This window comes from Amphiura filiformis, chromosome 1 (assembly GCF_039555335.1).
Source record: "Amphiura filiformis chromosome 1, Afil_fr2py, whole genome shotgun sequence".
Classification (NCBI taxonomy): Eukaryota; Metazoa; Echinodermata; class Ophiuroidea; order Amphilepidida; family Amphiuridae; genus Amphiura; species Amphiura filiformis.
In genome coordinates, this window is record NC_092628.1 from 54,109,448 (window position 1) to 54,126,156 (window position 16,709).

Here is a 16,709-nt window from a genome sequence, read left to right on the forward strand (position 1 = left end):
TATTTTTAGGGAGTAAATTTCCAAACCACAATAGCTCTAAGCCATTGTGTGTGCCCAAGGCCATACTATTTTTGTATACGCGGTACGGTGGAATGGCTGTTCCTTTTACCATTCGTCCCCCCATGTTAAGCCAGATAACAAAATGTTAATTTAAAGTCTCATTGCAAATGAATTTTTATTTTTACTTTTCGGATTTGGCTTTGAGCAATGGTGACACATACCATGTGTACAGAAAAAAATGACAATTCTATTCCAGACATCGTCAAAATGTCAAACTTTGTATGTTTTGTATTATATTTAAGTAATTAACTGCAGTTTCTTTATTCAACATCATAACAGATCATACTTGACAAATTTATGGTGAATGAATAGACTTTCATTAAATATTGAAAAAAAAAAAAATTACTCATGCCTAATTTACATAAAAATATCATGAATACATAATTACCTGTAATTATCTAATTTGCATAATTAATTACTTTTTGTGTATTTTTTGTTATCAATTGAAATAACTTTATATACATATGTGTGCAAAATCCGCACCCTGATATCATGTACGGTTTTCTATTGGCATTAAGATTAATTGAATCGATGAGGTATCGCGGAGCAGAGAAGGTCAGGCACTTATAAATCAGAAGACAGAGTTTGAATTGGATGCGGTTGCTAATCGGAAGCCAATGAAGATTGTTCATGAGAGGTTTTGGATCAGTACGTCTACATGTCTCTGCCGAATGCAAAATATTTCATCTAAATTTCGTTTTTGGCTCATAACTCAAAAACGGAATGTCGTATGAGCTTCTCATTGCACACGATTTGAGAGTGGATTATATGCTTTGGAATCATAACAAAATTGTTGATTTAAAGAAATTGGTTTCTTTAGGAAGTGGTCACTGCAATCACCCCCTATGCTAAAATACACACATTTTGCAATTATAGCTCTAAACTGCTCTAAAAATGTCGTTTTTGTCCCATAACTCAAAAACAGAATGTTGTATGAGCTTCATATTTCACAGGATTTGGAAGTAGACCATGTACTTAGGAATCATAATACAATTGCTGATAAAGAAATTGGTTGGTTCAGGGAGTGGGCACTGAAACACCCCATACCCCAACTTACACGCATTTAATGAAATTTTTATGCTATATCTCAAAACCGAGAAATCGTTTCAAACACATATCTCGTAATTACGGCTCTAAGCTGCATGATTCCGAGTTGCCTAATTTATTTTTAAAATTAATATTAAAGTTCACCTTCATAGCACTTGTCAGATAGGTGAATGAACGTTAGAAAAAGAAAATTGAGTTTCAATTTAATACTAAAACCGCATGTACGTTACGATTTGTAATGAAGTAAATAATAAACTATACGACTATCTTCAGTAGATAGCATTAACTTGTTTTTGACATGATGTAACAACTATCTTCAGCAGATGTGTGCTTCACAAATTTGTGTATGTATAATGTGTGGGGTGTGTGCGTGCATGGTGTAGGGCGTGGGATGTATGTGGGGTAGGTCGGAGGGGGTTTGTAGGACTATTATAAGATCACATTTAAATCGGAAAGTATTTCATTTGGGAGCTTTTGGGAAAGAAATAAAGAAATGATTAAATAAATTAAAATCAAACATAGAGAAAGAAAGGAAGAAAAAAAGACAGAAAAATAAAGCCAAAATGTAAACTTCATGTATTTATAATAAACAACAATTTTCACCGGGTTCAGCGTCGCAAATAATAAATGAGACAGAAAAAGTGATACCGCCTGGGAATCGAACCCAGACCCTCAGGTTTACAAGACCTCTGTCTTAACCACTTCGCCACGGGAGCTTCGTGATTAAGACGCTTGTAATTTGAACCTATAATAAGCGGTCACTTCAACTTTTTTTTCCACGTTCATGTTTTTATTTATTTAAAATGTCTTTCGTTCATTCTTTCATTGATTGAAACTAAGTATTTTATTTAAAATGACTTTCGTTCATTCTGTCATTGATTCATTAATTGATCTTTCTTTCCTTCTTTCTTTTCTTTCTTTCTTTCTTTCTTTCTTTCTTTCTTTCTTTCTTTCTTTCTTTCTTTATTTTTAATACAAAGAAAGAAAAAAGAAGCATATAAATAATGAATTCATAATTTAGCAATGATTCACGCAATTAAAACACGAATAGTCAAATGGTGTAAAGTGTAAACCCATAATGGTAATCTGTAATGGTAAACTGCTGCATTGAACAACGTGCATACTGAGCAGTTTGCCCTGCATTGATATTAATATATACGTATAGATATTTATTTCAATTCAAAATGGCAAACTGCTAACAAATTTCATAAATGCGATCAATGTGTCATTACTTTTGTATTCAAACATTCTCAATTGGTATAGCCAATGTAAACGAACATCACGCTTCATGAGATGCGGCCTAAAAACCATAAAAGGTCGATTTTGGACCATTTTGTCATTATGGTAAACTGATGCACTTTGCCGTTTGCACTATACAGCTTTACACTTTCCCCGATACCTGACTACTATAAAAGACCAAAACTGTTTACTTCGATTGCGAAATGGCAGCGTGGCGCAACGGCTTAGTCCTTCGACTGGTAATCTTTTGACTATTGATTGATGCGAATGGTTCGAATCCCCGTGGTGGTCGATTTTTTTTCTTTAAGTGTATTCAATTGTTGTTTTCTTTTTTTTTTTTTTTTTTTTTACCTCAAAATCGTATTTTATTATAAATAATATTCAGAAATGAGTTGTTTCAAATTGTTACATCATAATCTTTCTGATTCGTTCGGATAAGCCTATACTCAGCAAACACAAGTTTTACAGAAAACATTTACATGTTGGGTTATATTATAAAGGGTACAGAACGTTTTAATAAAATTCAAAAACATTTTGGAAAACATGCTGCAAAACATTGTAATATTTTTTAAAAACTATATTTTGTGATTTTGAATTATGAGACAAAACGAGATTTTAGTCATAATTACGAAATGTGTGTAATTTAGCATAGGAGGTGTTTTCAGTGACTATTCCCTAAATAATCCAACATCTTTATCAACAATTTTATTATGATTCAAAGGGATATTATATACCTCCAAATCGTGTGCAATATGAAGCTCATACAACATTTTGTTTTTAAGTTAAGGGACAAAAATGACATTTTAGAGCAGTTTAGAGCCATAATTACGAAACGTGTGTTGTTTAGCATAGGGGATGGTTTCAGTGACCACTCCCTAAATAAACCAATTTCTTTATCAACAATTTTGTTATGATTCCAAAGCATATAATCCACTCTCAAATCGTGTGCAATATGAAGCTCATACGACATTCCGTTTTTGAGTTATGAGCCAAAAACGAAATTTAGATGAAATATTTTGCATTCGGTAGAGACAATCAACGAAAAAAAAGTCTTGGAACGCTTGCGGTTAAATAACGGAAAACTGTCACCCCTCTCTCCCCGTGCAATGTTGAGAAATACCAAAGTCTTCAGCGGTTTCCCAATGTGTTCCAACATTGATGGATGGGGAGAGGGGAAGGGTTAATCATTGTTGTAGATGTCATGCTTGTTCCCAGGCAAAATATACGTCATTTCCATGATCATATGAAATTCTGCACGGAATTTCGACAGAGTGTACCAAGCGTTCCAAGGACTTTTTTCGTAGATTGTAAATTAGCTTGGATGCTTTCAAGGGATTGAAGGCGGCGAAGATCTTGAGACTTGAGTCCATAGAGAAGGCTGTTACCATAGTCCAAACGCGAAAGTATAAGGGCCAGGACAACATGATGTTTAGTGTCCGTATCCAAATGATGCTGTATTCTTCTGATGTTGCGAAGCTGGAGGTTGACAGAGGAAACGATGGAGTTCACCTGTTTTGTCATAGACATATGACTGTCAAAAATCACCCCGAGGCTACGAACATTTTGGAGGCTTTTGAAGGCGATAATGGGATCCAGCAATGAAAAATTCCGTTTTGTCATTGTTCAGTTTGAGTTTATTTATATTCATCAAGTTTTGCAGTTCGTGGATACAGGCTTCAAGTGTTTGTAACGCCTTCTCAGCAGCACCCGGGATGTTAGGGCAAAAGGAAACATACCATTGTGTATCGTCTGCATATATATGAAATGAGACATTATGTTTACGAATTATGTTCCCCACTGGCAAGGTATAAATAACAAACATCATTGGCCCAATCACAGAACCCTGTGGAACACCAAAAACAAGAGGGCTTGAATTGGAAACACAACCATCAATAAATACACGACTACTTCTACAATTAAGATATGTACGAACCCATTGCAATACATTACCAGACAAACCAATTCTATCCTGTAAACGTTTGAGAATGATACCGTGGTCGATGGTATCGAATGCCGCAGACAGATCTAAAAGTGCAAGAAGGACAACTTCCCCTCTGTCTACGGCATTCAACACATCACTTTTCACCTTTAAGAGAGCAGTTTCAGTACTCGTGTTGGCTTTGTAAGCCGATTGATAGATTTCACCTAAATTACAGTCATTGATATGATTTGTTATTTGCTGAGTTACAACCTTTTCAATGAGTTTGGATATAAAAGACACATTTGATACCGGCCTGTAATTTTTAAGTTCATCATGATCAAGAGAAGATTTCTTAATGATAGGAGATATAACAGCTTTGCCAAGAGGTTCTGGGAAAATACCAGATGAGAGAGACACATTAATGATATGAGTAATTAATGGAATAAAACGCTCAATGTGGTCTTTCATCAACCAAGTAGGGATTGGATCAAGGATACAAGTACTGGTGGAGGAAGCATTGACAAGTTTGCAAACATCTTCCTCAGAGACCAACATGAAATCACTGAACACATCTTCAGTGCGGTAGTCAACAAATTGAGATTGGGTACCAGGATGCAAATCAAGACATTCTCTGATTGTGGTGACCTTATCATTAAAGAAAGTGGCAAACTGGTTGCACAAACTCACAGTAGAGTCTGAGGAAGGGAGGATACGCGTATTTTGGTTCAGAAGGGTTTTTACATTCTGAAACATACCATTGACATCGCTATTGGCAAATTTGTTTTGATAGAATTTAGCTTTCTCAGAATCAATAAGATTATTAACAGCATTCTTTTGATCAAGATAAACTCGCTTATCCTCATCAGATCCGGTCTTGCGCCATTTACGTTCTAACTTTCTGCGGACTTGCCTTTCTTCTTTGATAGTACTATTATACCATGGAAAGCGGGTTCTTACCGTGCGCATTTTAACAACCTCTGGGGCGTGGTGATCGAGAATATTCCGGACCTTGCTATCAAATAAGATAACCAAATTGTCAATAGGAATTATAGGATCATTAAGTTCAGTAAAGTATTCCAGTTCAGTAATAAGATCACTTCTAAATTGCTCATTAACAATGAGTTTATAATTCCTTACTCTACTGGGTTTCTTGGTTTGAGATGGCCTTTTCCGATTCAGGCAACAATGAGGGATCTTTAAGAAGCTTCCTTGGTGGATTTAGGAAAAGGATAAAAATTTCTCTTGATGAAACCCAGTGTCCGGTTTGCCTTTGCTGATATCTGTTGAATATGGTTCTTCCAATGAGCTTGTTGGTAATGAAGACACCTAAATAGGGTTGGCCATCTGTTTCATTTAAAACATAGTCACCCAGTTTGTATTCAAAGAGTTTCGGTTTTCTGGAGTGTATGAGTCTCATTATGAAACACCTTGAGGGGTTGAAACATAATTACCACTTTTTCTCCCATTCGACCAAGGTATTAAGGTCTTCTTGAAGCTCCTTTGCATCAAAATCATTTTGTATTTCATAATATAAAACACAATCGTCTGCGAGCAGACGGACAGACGAATTTAATTTTTCCGGCAAATCATTTATGTAAACGAGTAATAACAACGGCCCCAGCACCGTGCCCTGAGGGACGCCCAAAACAACATCAACCCAGGTCGAGTGTTCGCCACCTACGACGACCCAATGGACACGGTGCGAGAGGAAGTTGTTAATCCAACTGTGAGTTTTGTTATGAATACCATACAATTGAAGTTTAGGTAACAGACGGTTATGGGGAACGCTGTCGAAAGCTTAAGAGAAATCCATTATGGCAAGGTCACTTTGAGATTTTTTATTGAGGCCAAGGGCAAGGTCATGAATGGTGAGAATTAATTGACTTTCACAGGAGTGTCTACTCCTGAACCCATGTTGTTTATCAGTTAAAGGGAGTTTTTGTTTTGATTCTTTTTGTAAATCATTCCTTAAACGTGCTTGGGCTCTTAGAGCTTCTCTTGTTAAATGAATCTATGCACAATTCAATACCAGTCTTTTGCCATGATAATGTACATAATTATTTTATATTATTCTATATTTCGTTTTATTTGCCTGCTAACGACCCATTTCAAGACAACTTGGGTTGACACAGGCAATTCATTTTGCTTTTGTTTTGTGCCATAATTGTGCATATATATTCAACTTTGTTTTAAATCATTTCTTGTATACAATTATGTTTGTTATTGTTTTTGAACGCACCGCTGTTTAGGCGTATACCACTGATACAAAAGTGTATGTTCCAATAAATAAATAAATAAATAAATAAATAAATAATATTGAATATTTGTCAAAGTGAATCATGATACTGGAATGAACAATATGCTCGAGAATTTTAGAACAAATACAAGTAAGCGACACAGGCCGATAATTGGCGGCGCATGTTCGCTCCCCTTTTTTTCTTTTTTTCTTCTTTTTTTAAAGAGGGGTAATATTTGCACGGAGCCATGACAGAGGAATCTCTCCAGAATCCAAAGATTTTTGAAAAATTAAGCTTAAGGCAGGGGCAATTTCCACAGCAGCAATTTTGAGGATTCTGGCGGGGACATTATCAGGGCCCTGAAGCCTTACTGGGATTGAGCTCCTGCAATAATTTGGTAACACCGGCAACTAATACCTCGATATCAGGCATGATAGGGATGTTCAAATCAGGCAAGTCAGGATTTTCACACGTGAAAACCGAGCTGAATTGTTCATGCAGTATCTCTGCTTTTTGCTTATTCTCCGACTCAAGGTTCCCGTCTTTTTTCAAAGTAGGGATACCTATATTGTCGACTATTAAACTTTTCTCATAAGACCATAATTTCTTTGGTGACTCAGTGCATGTGTTGTTAATATATCTCCTGTATGCATTTCTTGTTTCTTTGAAAGTTTCTTTCCGTTGTTTACAGAAATTGTCATAACTTTGATCATTTTTGTCCTTTTTATACTGGTTATACGCCCTTTGTTACGCTTATGTAAACGCTTAACTCTGCGGTTGATCCACGGAGTCTGATTGCGTTTACTAATGATCTTGGAAGAGATATGTGTATCCATGGCGGACTGAAGCGTAATTAAATTCATCATAAAGGTCGTTCACACTTAACCAGACAAATCTCTAGAGCAAAAACCATTACTCCACTTGTCAGAAGCTAGAAGTTCGCAAGCTGGCAATAGATTGAGTTCTAAAAATGTGTGAATGAAGCAGTTTCCGTGACATTAGCGAATTCTTATTGGTCGATTTGTTCATCTGCGCCCCTATGGTAGATGTTCCTACGAGTGAATTGCGATGTGTCTCGACACAAAGATAAAGCATAATGATCATCGGTATCCTTTCTATCTTCACAGAGGTTCCGACCACAACCTTGCCAGCGTCAACAAGTCCACCCAAAGGTAAGTTTTAAATTATTATCAATTATTTTGATAACAAAACGCGCTAATATGGGGGGGGGGGGTAACGCTATTAGTTTTGGATATGGGTTGTCTTCAAACTTCCATAAAATATCAAATATCGTCCCCTTTATGCAGCTATGTGAAAAAACGAGAGCATTTTCAGCGTAAATCTTAATATAAATAGCGAAATGTTGTATGTATTTTTGTGACTATGTGAGTCCACGAAAAGCTCCGTCAGTTTCGATGCAAATGTCGACAAATTCATACGGAAGATCGAGGAATTTACCGAGACGGCAAGGAAGTTTATTTTGTTGAAAACGGTCAAGAACTGGTTTCAAAATCTACGTGTACGTAATGCGCATAACGCCGTCGCGCGCGTAACATATCAATTTGTAAGCGCTCTTTAGCAAAGTCATAGTTCATTGAATATACAACCGTATGACAAAACAGGCGAAAATAGAACTGTTTGCACAAGATTTGCAATTTAAAGAGAATTGGCCATTGCTCATTCCAATGAGGCTAGTATATGGACAATATAAGTGTGCTCTTTAATTTAATGACATAAAATTTATATTTTAAAAATAGTTTATTGTAAGGAACACTTGAGGTTTTGATTTTTAAAACCTACATTTTGGCCAAAAATCGTCGTTTTCAACAGATTTACTACATTCGCCTTGCTATAAACATTGAATTGCGTTACCTATTGAAAAAAATGAAAAAAGACTGTGTAGAGATATTTCACTGCTAGCTTGAACGAAATTGCGTGCTCAGGTGTATTGAGGTGGAAACTGTGCATAGATGGTTTATAAGAAAATCGTTTTTGTATCCAAACCTTTCCATATGACTTTGTAGAGGCACTTGGCATTTACATGCCACAGCTCAACGCCATGGACTATCATGTTTCATATTTGTAATGACAAGTTCTTAGAATGTTAGTAGCTTTTTGTGTGTGGCCTGTGATTTTCAGGTGAAAACAAGTCATTTCCTAAGGTTTTAAAATTGTTAACGTGTTATCCATTGATATAGCTAACACGACCTTTATAATTTTGTGGGAGGAACTGTTATGTCATATTCAGCGTCTTTCACATCACGCAACAATGGTTAGCTGAAGTTGGTGCAAAGACATCAAAATAATTGAAGGTCCGTTTACATTTTCTTCATCTTATTTGTTTTAACTTTTTCTCAGTATCCAGTGCCCCATCTGACCTACGAGCAACAGGAATAGGGAAAACATCTATTGTGTTAGAATGGAGAAAACCTACAAATCCAAACGGAATTATCCTGGACTATGCTGTAAGATTTTGTTTCTCCTTTTTAGTAAAGCTTATCCATCGTTTTTACACTCTGCTCTTCCTGCTCCCTCTTCTCTATGTCAGATATTAGGGTAAAGCGAGAAACGATCATGTAAGGCCTTATAAGGACATGCCATAATCTTAAGAATCTAAAGCATAACGTTCTGTGATTTTAGATCAAATACAGAGTACTTGAAAAACCATACGACGCAGATTTAATCTCTGATGACAGATACGTCACTGTAATGATTCCGATCACTGCTGCAGATGGTGACCTTCAATATTTAGCAGAAGACTTGGAGCCATCCACAAAATATGAATTCACAGTGTCAGGCAGGACGTCTGCTGGGCGAGGGGAAGAAGCAGTCATTGAGGTGTATACAAAAACGTATACCGGTAATTTCATTATTATAAACCTTACAAATAAAATAAAATAACAAATACTGCTTTCGTTCTATTAAATTATGTCGTCATATCGTCGGCCGTATCACATACTGACGTATTTGCAAAATACGCATTTCGAGAAAATCGAACTTGAAAATCTAGCGATTTTCATTTGCTGCATAATCTTGATTAACATATCATTGTCGATTAAAACCAGGTTAACAGTAATGCAAATATACCATATTTTCAATATAATTCACTTATCACTATCAGAGCATAACTTATTCTGCAAAACGTTCTTATTGCTGGTGCAACATATGCTGTAAGGGTAGCTTATGGTAGCTGTATTCTTGTCGATATCACTTTGAGGCATGGTTTTTGGTGAATATATATAGTAAAACATAACAAACTATGAGAGCAGCGAATTCATTTCAATTTCTTTTACATCTCAGCTCTTCTGTACTACTTGCAACCTGTAACTAAAAGATCTTAAGTGTTAAAAAATTTAAAATATAAGATCTAAATGTCATTGTTTCCAGATATTGACCCACCGGAACCTCCCGTTCTCAAAACGTCAGGTCCATCAGTTATCATTGAATTCGATGGTCTACCCAAATACATAAGGTTAGAGAAACAAAACAACGCATATTAATACATTTCCTTTTCATTCAAATGCTATCATTTGTAGATTATTTTCATTCTTTAATTAAATAAAAACCTATTTAAATGCAACATCGAGAAAATAATGTACTTTATACCAATTAAATGCATATAAACAAGTTCAATTGTTATGTTATGCAGCAGAAGGCATAATGTAAACGGCAGGGGATTATTTTTATTAGGATAGCAGGAGGAGGATGACGACAACGTCGATGATATTTTATGTATTTTGTCTCACATATTCATTGTTTCTTTATAGCAACGTGTTTGTAGCCGTAGAATATGTACCGGATAGGAACAAAAGACAAATTAGCAATTTGGATGGGACTTCAAATTCATTTATAGTTGCTAATCTAACACGCAGTGATATCGAGGAGGGAATGACGTTCACTCTTGGTGATAACAGGACTTATGGTGGTTACATCAATCGTGTTCTTATTCCTGGTTCTACATATACTGTAAGGGTAGCTTATGCTAGCTGTACTCCTGTTGAGGCAAGTCTATAAACATGATAAAAGAGGGGATGTATTTCTTCTAAGATGTGTTCAAGTTACAAAATTTAAATTTTTTGTAAACAAGATTTCTTTTGAAATGTAGAAAACCTCTTGAAACTGGCATTTAGATACGCCTTTTACCATTTCATTTCAGGAATGTGTGGTTGCATGGTCACCGGTATCGATAATAAGAGGTGAAGTCAAATAGTAAACAACAATGTAAACTTTTATAAACGCTCAATTTAAAGCGCAAAGTACAAACTTTTTTTAAACATTACTATGCAAAACGATGTGGACAGCTGATATACCTGGGTATTGTTGATCATGAATATTACAGATATTGACCGATACAAATAGTCTAGACTTTTTTCTTTATTATTTTTTACAATTTATTTATTTATTTATTGATTGATTGATTGATTGATTGATTGATTGATTGATTGTTTTATTGATTGATTGATTGATTGATTTATTTATTTATTTATTTATATATAATTTAGTAATTATGAACACATTCTTTCTCTCATATAATTCCTTCCAGCTCCTAATTGCATGATTGATAGTTGTGGAGAAACAGAGAAAATTACAAATATTGGCGTAACCATTGGCGGTTCCTTAGTAGCAATTACTATTATAGTGATAATCATTATTGTAGCTATTGTTATATATTGTAGGTAAGAATAATAAGGCAGTAGATCATTTCCTAATCAAAAAGAATATTGCTAAACTTGTGGTTCAAGTGTTCAAAAGGGTTTTTATTTATAAAATGACCGGTTACAGGTCGATAGTCCGAAAAAAGTCAATGAAATTATTATAAACCCTAATCCTTACCCACACCCCAACACTAAACTTCACCCTGCCCTATAACGCAAGCCCTCATCCTAACCCTAAACCTAACCCTAAACATAGCCCTGACAGAATCTTAACTCTGACCCTAACCTTGTGTTTAACACTAACCCTAATGCTTACCCTAAACGTAGGCATAACCTTAACCCTCCTAACTTTAAACATTTTCGGACTAATCATGCTAATGGACTGTTTCCAACTGATTGTCTTTTTATGTTTTAGACGTCAACATTCTCGTCCACAAAAGTCACCCACGTCAAACGAAACTTACGATGAAATAGATCCACAAATCGCACAGCAGTCTGCAGTACAGAATGAGACAGGATATGAAGTGAATCTAGCAATGGAAGGAATACAAACACCTAAGCAATATGAAGGAGATGAGATGGATTATGAAGACGTGAATACTAAGAGAGAATCTGATTACCAAGGATTACATACAGGGGACATGGAAACGGAACATGATTATCAAGGTTTGGGCGAAACAGAAAAGGAGAAAGAGTCGAATTATCAGGGTTTGAATAAAGCGAACATGGACGAAGAACATGCCTATCAAGGTTTGGGGCAGAAAAGTGACACAAATCGTAAAACTAGCTCCTCGTGTGTTAATGTTCCCTGATTTGAAATTTTAAACCATTTTGATATACGCGAAGTATTTTATGTGTGTAAATGTCAAGAAGTAAGGGTTGTTAAAAATATTTCATTATATCATGGCCCGAAACCTTTACCAATACCGAGAGTATCATATTTCGCCCGCAAAATCCTTGCTAAGTGCCTGGCTACTTAATACTTGCTTAATTGATTGGAATTATTCCTCACAAATTGCTGTGAGTTTGCTGATCCTAGAACATGTTAACTATATCAGCTTATATCCAAGCAGAGACTTTTTACACTCGTGCGATACCTTGCACAAAATAAGTTGCAGTCCCTTAAATGTATTCATTTATTCATTTTTAAATGTATTATTTACTTATTTATGTATTTATTTATTTTAACAAATTTATTACTATATTGCAATAGTGTATTTTATTCTCACTCAAAAGCATACTATTATGAACTGAATCCTGGTAATATTGCTGTGAAATATAAAACGTATTCAGAAACGTCACAATATGCTTTACGCTTGACATGCCACAGGTTCATCAAGTTCAGGGATAAGATACTGTTTACATGTAAAAGGCAGACAATTCAGTGTAAATATGCCTGCATGACTTTACAGATTAATATCGTTACAGGGTAGTTATAGCATTAGTAAATATTGTAACTCGTGACACCTGTGAGATATATTACAAAAAAAACCTTAAAACAACGTCATAATAATTAATATTAAAATAATTATGTATATAAATTGCAACATTTCCAATGATGTTTCTTTAAAATTGTAATGGTAAAATCAGTTTATTCATCATGTTTATTGGTTTTGTACATGTATTTAATTCTCACACGCACACCTTTGTGGAGTATTTTTTCACGGGATTTTCACAACTCCTGGCCATCCCTTGGAACACTTAATTCGTACTTTTCAAATCTTAAAGTTGTTGATATACGACGGTCATGGAAAAAGTTTGGAATGCTTCGTATTTGGTTTACTACACTGCAATATTTAGGGAAGATACTCTGGTATGTACGTGAGGGATGATTTTGAAAGTTTATTTTGAAAAATAAAGGGGTCTTAAGGTGACACGTTCTAATAGACGACGAGTCCCCTTATCAGACAGATTGGCACTAGGATGACAGAATTTTACCAAAACGAGCTCTTTAATGATTTTTTTGAACATGATGTTTTGAAGCAGGTTGTTTAAAAACATCCGGGATACTTCCTTGTGAACTCATCATTACAAACCATAGCATCATGCGTATACCTCTTCCTTCTCCAGATTGACTGTACATGTTTTAGGACTTATTATTGAGCAATACACATTGTAAGGAAGTTCATGGCAAGAAAGTGAAAAATATTCCAAACTGTTGTCCATGGCTGCACATACAGCAAAGGCAAGAATCCCGGGGGTGGGTTCACTCCCATTGTGGCCTGTACACCATCCGCGATAGTCAACTTTTTGAAAAGCACCCCAAACAAGGATTTTAACCTTGGCTAAAACTATACCTTAAACAGGTAACACCGCCTGTTTTCACACCCTAAACAGGGACTTTATTCCTTGCATCAAATTTCGTACCCTAAATTTCATTTCCGCGTATTAGCAATTGCAATTTTGCTACATTTTTTCCAATTTTTAATGCTTTTGATACCCTAAACACGATACGCGCGTATCGTGCCTACCCACGAAAAACGACCCTTTTTACGCGTTTTTATTATCGCGGATGGTGTACAGGCCACAATGGGCGTGAATCCCCCGGGTCAAGAATAAAAGGAGGAACACAACTGTATATACACTGAGAAAGTCATGTTATTTCACGCTGAAAGTGCCTGCAACGATCATTTGGAAAGTAGTAGTTGCAAAGTGAATTCTTTTCAGTTAACCTTGCATGCAAAACGAATTGTCTGATACTTAGTTGCAACTTTACCATAAATTATTTTACTCGGAAGAAAAATATTGGTTTTAATGTTTCTCAGCTGCTATCAAAATGAAATATATATCTATATCTTAATGTAATGTAGCATACACCCGTAACCACCTTACATTTAAAATAGACAGGATCTTCAGTGAACTTAATAAAGGGTTCACAAAATATAACTCCCTTTGATAAAAAAAAAACCGTGAAAGGTGGTAACATTTGGCGACCCATCGAAAGTTGTCTCGTTTCGAAATACATTTCTTTCTTTTCTTCCAAAATAATAACATTGCCCAAAACAAATTGCACTTTTCATTATCAAACCTATGAATGTTATCAATTTATCAATTCATAATTATGACCAAGTTTCGCTCTTAGTATTTACTCTTTGGTACATTTCATTAATCAAATCTCACATTTGGTCAAAACGAGTCTGTTTTGCTTCGTTGAACACAAAAAAGTGTTAGATTTTCATTCAAAATGTTAAAAAAATACAGCAGTCTTGTACATCATTTATTAGGTGTTTGTTATCTTAAATTACACAATCGAGTCTCCACAATTAAGATGTTAATCATCTTGAAATTTAAAAAAAATTAACTGTCTTCTTTTAATTCATCCATATACTGGGAAAGTTTGGGCAACTTGTTTGGCTATGATCTTGAAAACTGCAACTGTTTCTGAAAACATCATTTTTGACAAATGTGATTATTTTTGAAAAAAAGGTAAACGAACAACTTTGGTAAGGTAGCCAAATGTTTCCTCTTCACAGGTTTTTTAATTTTCTTGCTAGAAGTAATGAAACCAAGTTTTTTGTAATTTCAGGTGGGTATTTTTGTTAACCCTTAATGTATGATATTGAACATTGACAACCTTCTAACTTTTATCATGAATGTGTTCTCTCAGAAGTATATAAAGTATGGGTTTTTTGGTTTTTGGTTTTGTTTTTGTGGTAACGAATAAAAAATAAAATCCTATGGAAATGACACATTTATTACTCATTATACTGTTAATTATAGTCTATTTGGCAGCACTAATGTACAGCTATTAATTGTTTTGTTATACTAAAATTAATGTGAAATTTTCTTAACCAGCAGTTAGCGATTTATATCAGCATTATTGTTACTCAGACTTAATGGCTTGCATATTAATTGTAATGCAATCACCATGCTCATGTAATAAAGCAAAATGGGTCGCATGTCCTGAAAATCCATCCTGAGATAGCGACAAAACATTGTATATTATTTTTTATATGTTGTTATAAATCTATTTAGAAATACTTGGAAATACTCAAATCATAATAAAATACAATGGTTATAATATTAAACATGTTCCGGAATTTGATTCTGTTTGTTTGTGTGTTTTTATTTTCCTTGTTTGGTTGGTTGGCGAGCTGGTTGTTTTGTTTTTCACTGTTGCACCCTGAGATACCATATATATAATAATATAAATGTCTTAAATATTGTTCATCGCCATCACAGATTCAAGTGACAGGTTTTAGTTTCAAAAGCCTAGATGCCTCTTCGACCATACGTCGTCGGTGGAACTAAAAAAGCAAGAAAAACAATAAGTAATAGATGAAAACAAATAGACTAATGTTCACCTCTATTTTGGAAGAGTGTATTAAGGGTTAGATGTTACAACCCATGGTATGTATATCAGTTAATTCCATTTATTTGCTATATCATTTTATGAAGGTTTATTCACTTGAACCATTGCATCCACATATCAACACGTCCTCTGTCCGTAAATGGAACATGACGCCAGGGGTAAGCATTTGACTTTTGTTTCGGCAATTTTTACCTGACTGAAGTGAGTTACTCTATTTTGAAGTAATGAACGAGATTTTGTAGCATCACGTGAAAGAATGTATTTTGCCAATGAGGCTTACGCATTGAATTTCCTTTCAACTTGCGTCACGTCAGAGTGAATTCAAAGTTTTGCGAAGGCAAAATCTGGATTGCCGGATTGGTACATTGCAAACTCTTAACAAACTTCATTTTGGTATTATGGGTCCTAAGTTGGTGTCAGTGCCGCCAAAATGATATAAGGAACGCCACTATATATTTGTCATTGGTCTGACGTTCGGCTGTGTATTACAAGTCATGCAATTTTGTGATACTTTTCACAATGATCCTGTTCAAGTGGTAAAAACGATGCAATCCCCAAGTAAAAATCAATTACTGACAACCAATTTTGAGCACATTTTTCATGTAAACAAATTGACTTACCTTGCCTGTGTCTGCAGTTGGAAACTTGTCAACGAATAACACATACTTAGGCATAAGGAGTGTGGAAACCTGTGTAAAAATGTAGTAATAATGGTGACGAAATGTACTGTTTGTTACAATTATGAAACCAGAAATAATTATTCTTTGTTTTCTGTTATTATTATTGTTATTAACACGTAGTCCATGTGTTTTTTTCAATTTTAATGCATTATTGTATACACAGATAGGTGGCTGAAGTTGGGTTGTTTTAGTGATAGTGGGAAAAGTTGGGGTTTTTTTTCTCAAAAACTTCACACCCAGGAAGTCAAATGGTGCGTCCCTTAGTTATTCAAATAATATTAACTGACTAAGATTAAGAATAAACGACAGGAATTTGTGTTTTTACTCTCAATCGTCATGATTGTATGATGGAGGATATGCAGGTCCATTACTTTATTGCGCCGGCATCCACTACTCAAAACATTGGCCCTGTCTATCCTTTATCACACGACCGAGGATAGTAAAAACATTTTTTTTTAATAAAACATTTCTATCGTTTATTCTCCAAGCATTTGTAACATCTCTGATACTAAAGGAGCATTTCCTCTAGCATCCTCTTTATAGGACATGGTTTCATAG

General features: G+C 35.0%; 1 protein-coding gene across 1 annotated transcript; it reads left to right on the forward strand.

Moving 5' to 3' along the window:
- The first annotated feature begins 7,600 nt into the window (after positions 1–7,600).
- LOC140161710 (receptor-type tyrosine-protein phosphatase kappa-like) lies at positions 7,601–15,190 on the forward strand. Its single transcript, XM_072185013.1, has 8 exons — positions 7,601–7,676; positions 8,863–8,969; positions 9,145–9,364; positions 9,892–9,976; positions 10,272–10,506; positions 10,661–10,700; positions 11,048–11,180; positions 11,575–15,190. The coding sequence occupies exons 1-8, from the start codon at positions 7,601–7,603 to the stop codon at positions 11,969–11,971; spliced, it is 1,293 nt and encodes a 430-aa protein (XP_072041114.1). The 3' UTR covers positions 11,972–15,190.
- The last annotated feature ends 1,519 nt before the right edge of the window (positions 15,191–16,709 follow it).

Excerpts from the sequence above, each read along its gene's own strand:
- LOC140161710 (XM_072185013.1), top strand. The coding sequence starts at position 7,601 with ATGATCATCGGTATCCTTTCTATCTTCACAGAGGTTCCGACCACAACC. Across the intron at positions 9,977-10,271 it reads GGTCTACCCAAATACATAAG|CAACGTGTTTGTAGCCGTAG; the intron begins GTTAGAGAAACA and ends GTTTCTTTATAG. Across the intron at positions 11,181-11,574 it reads GCTATTGTTATATATTGTAG|ACGTCAACATTCTCGTCCAC; the intron begins GTAAGAATAATA and ends TTTATGTTTTAG.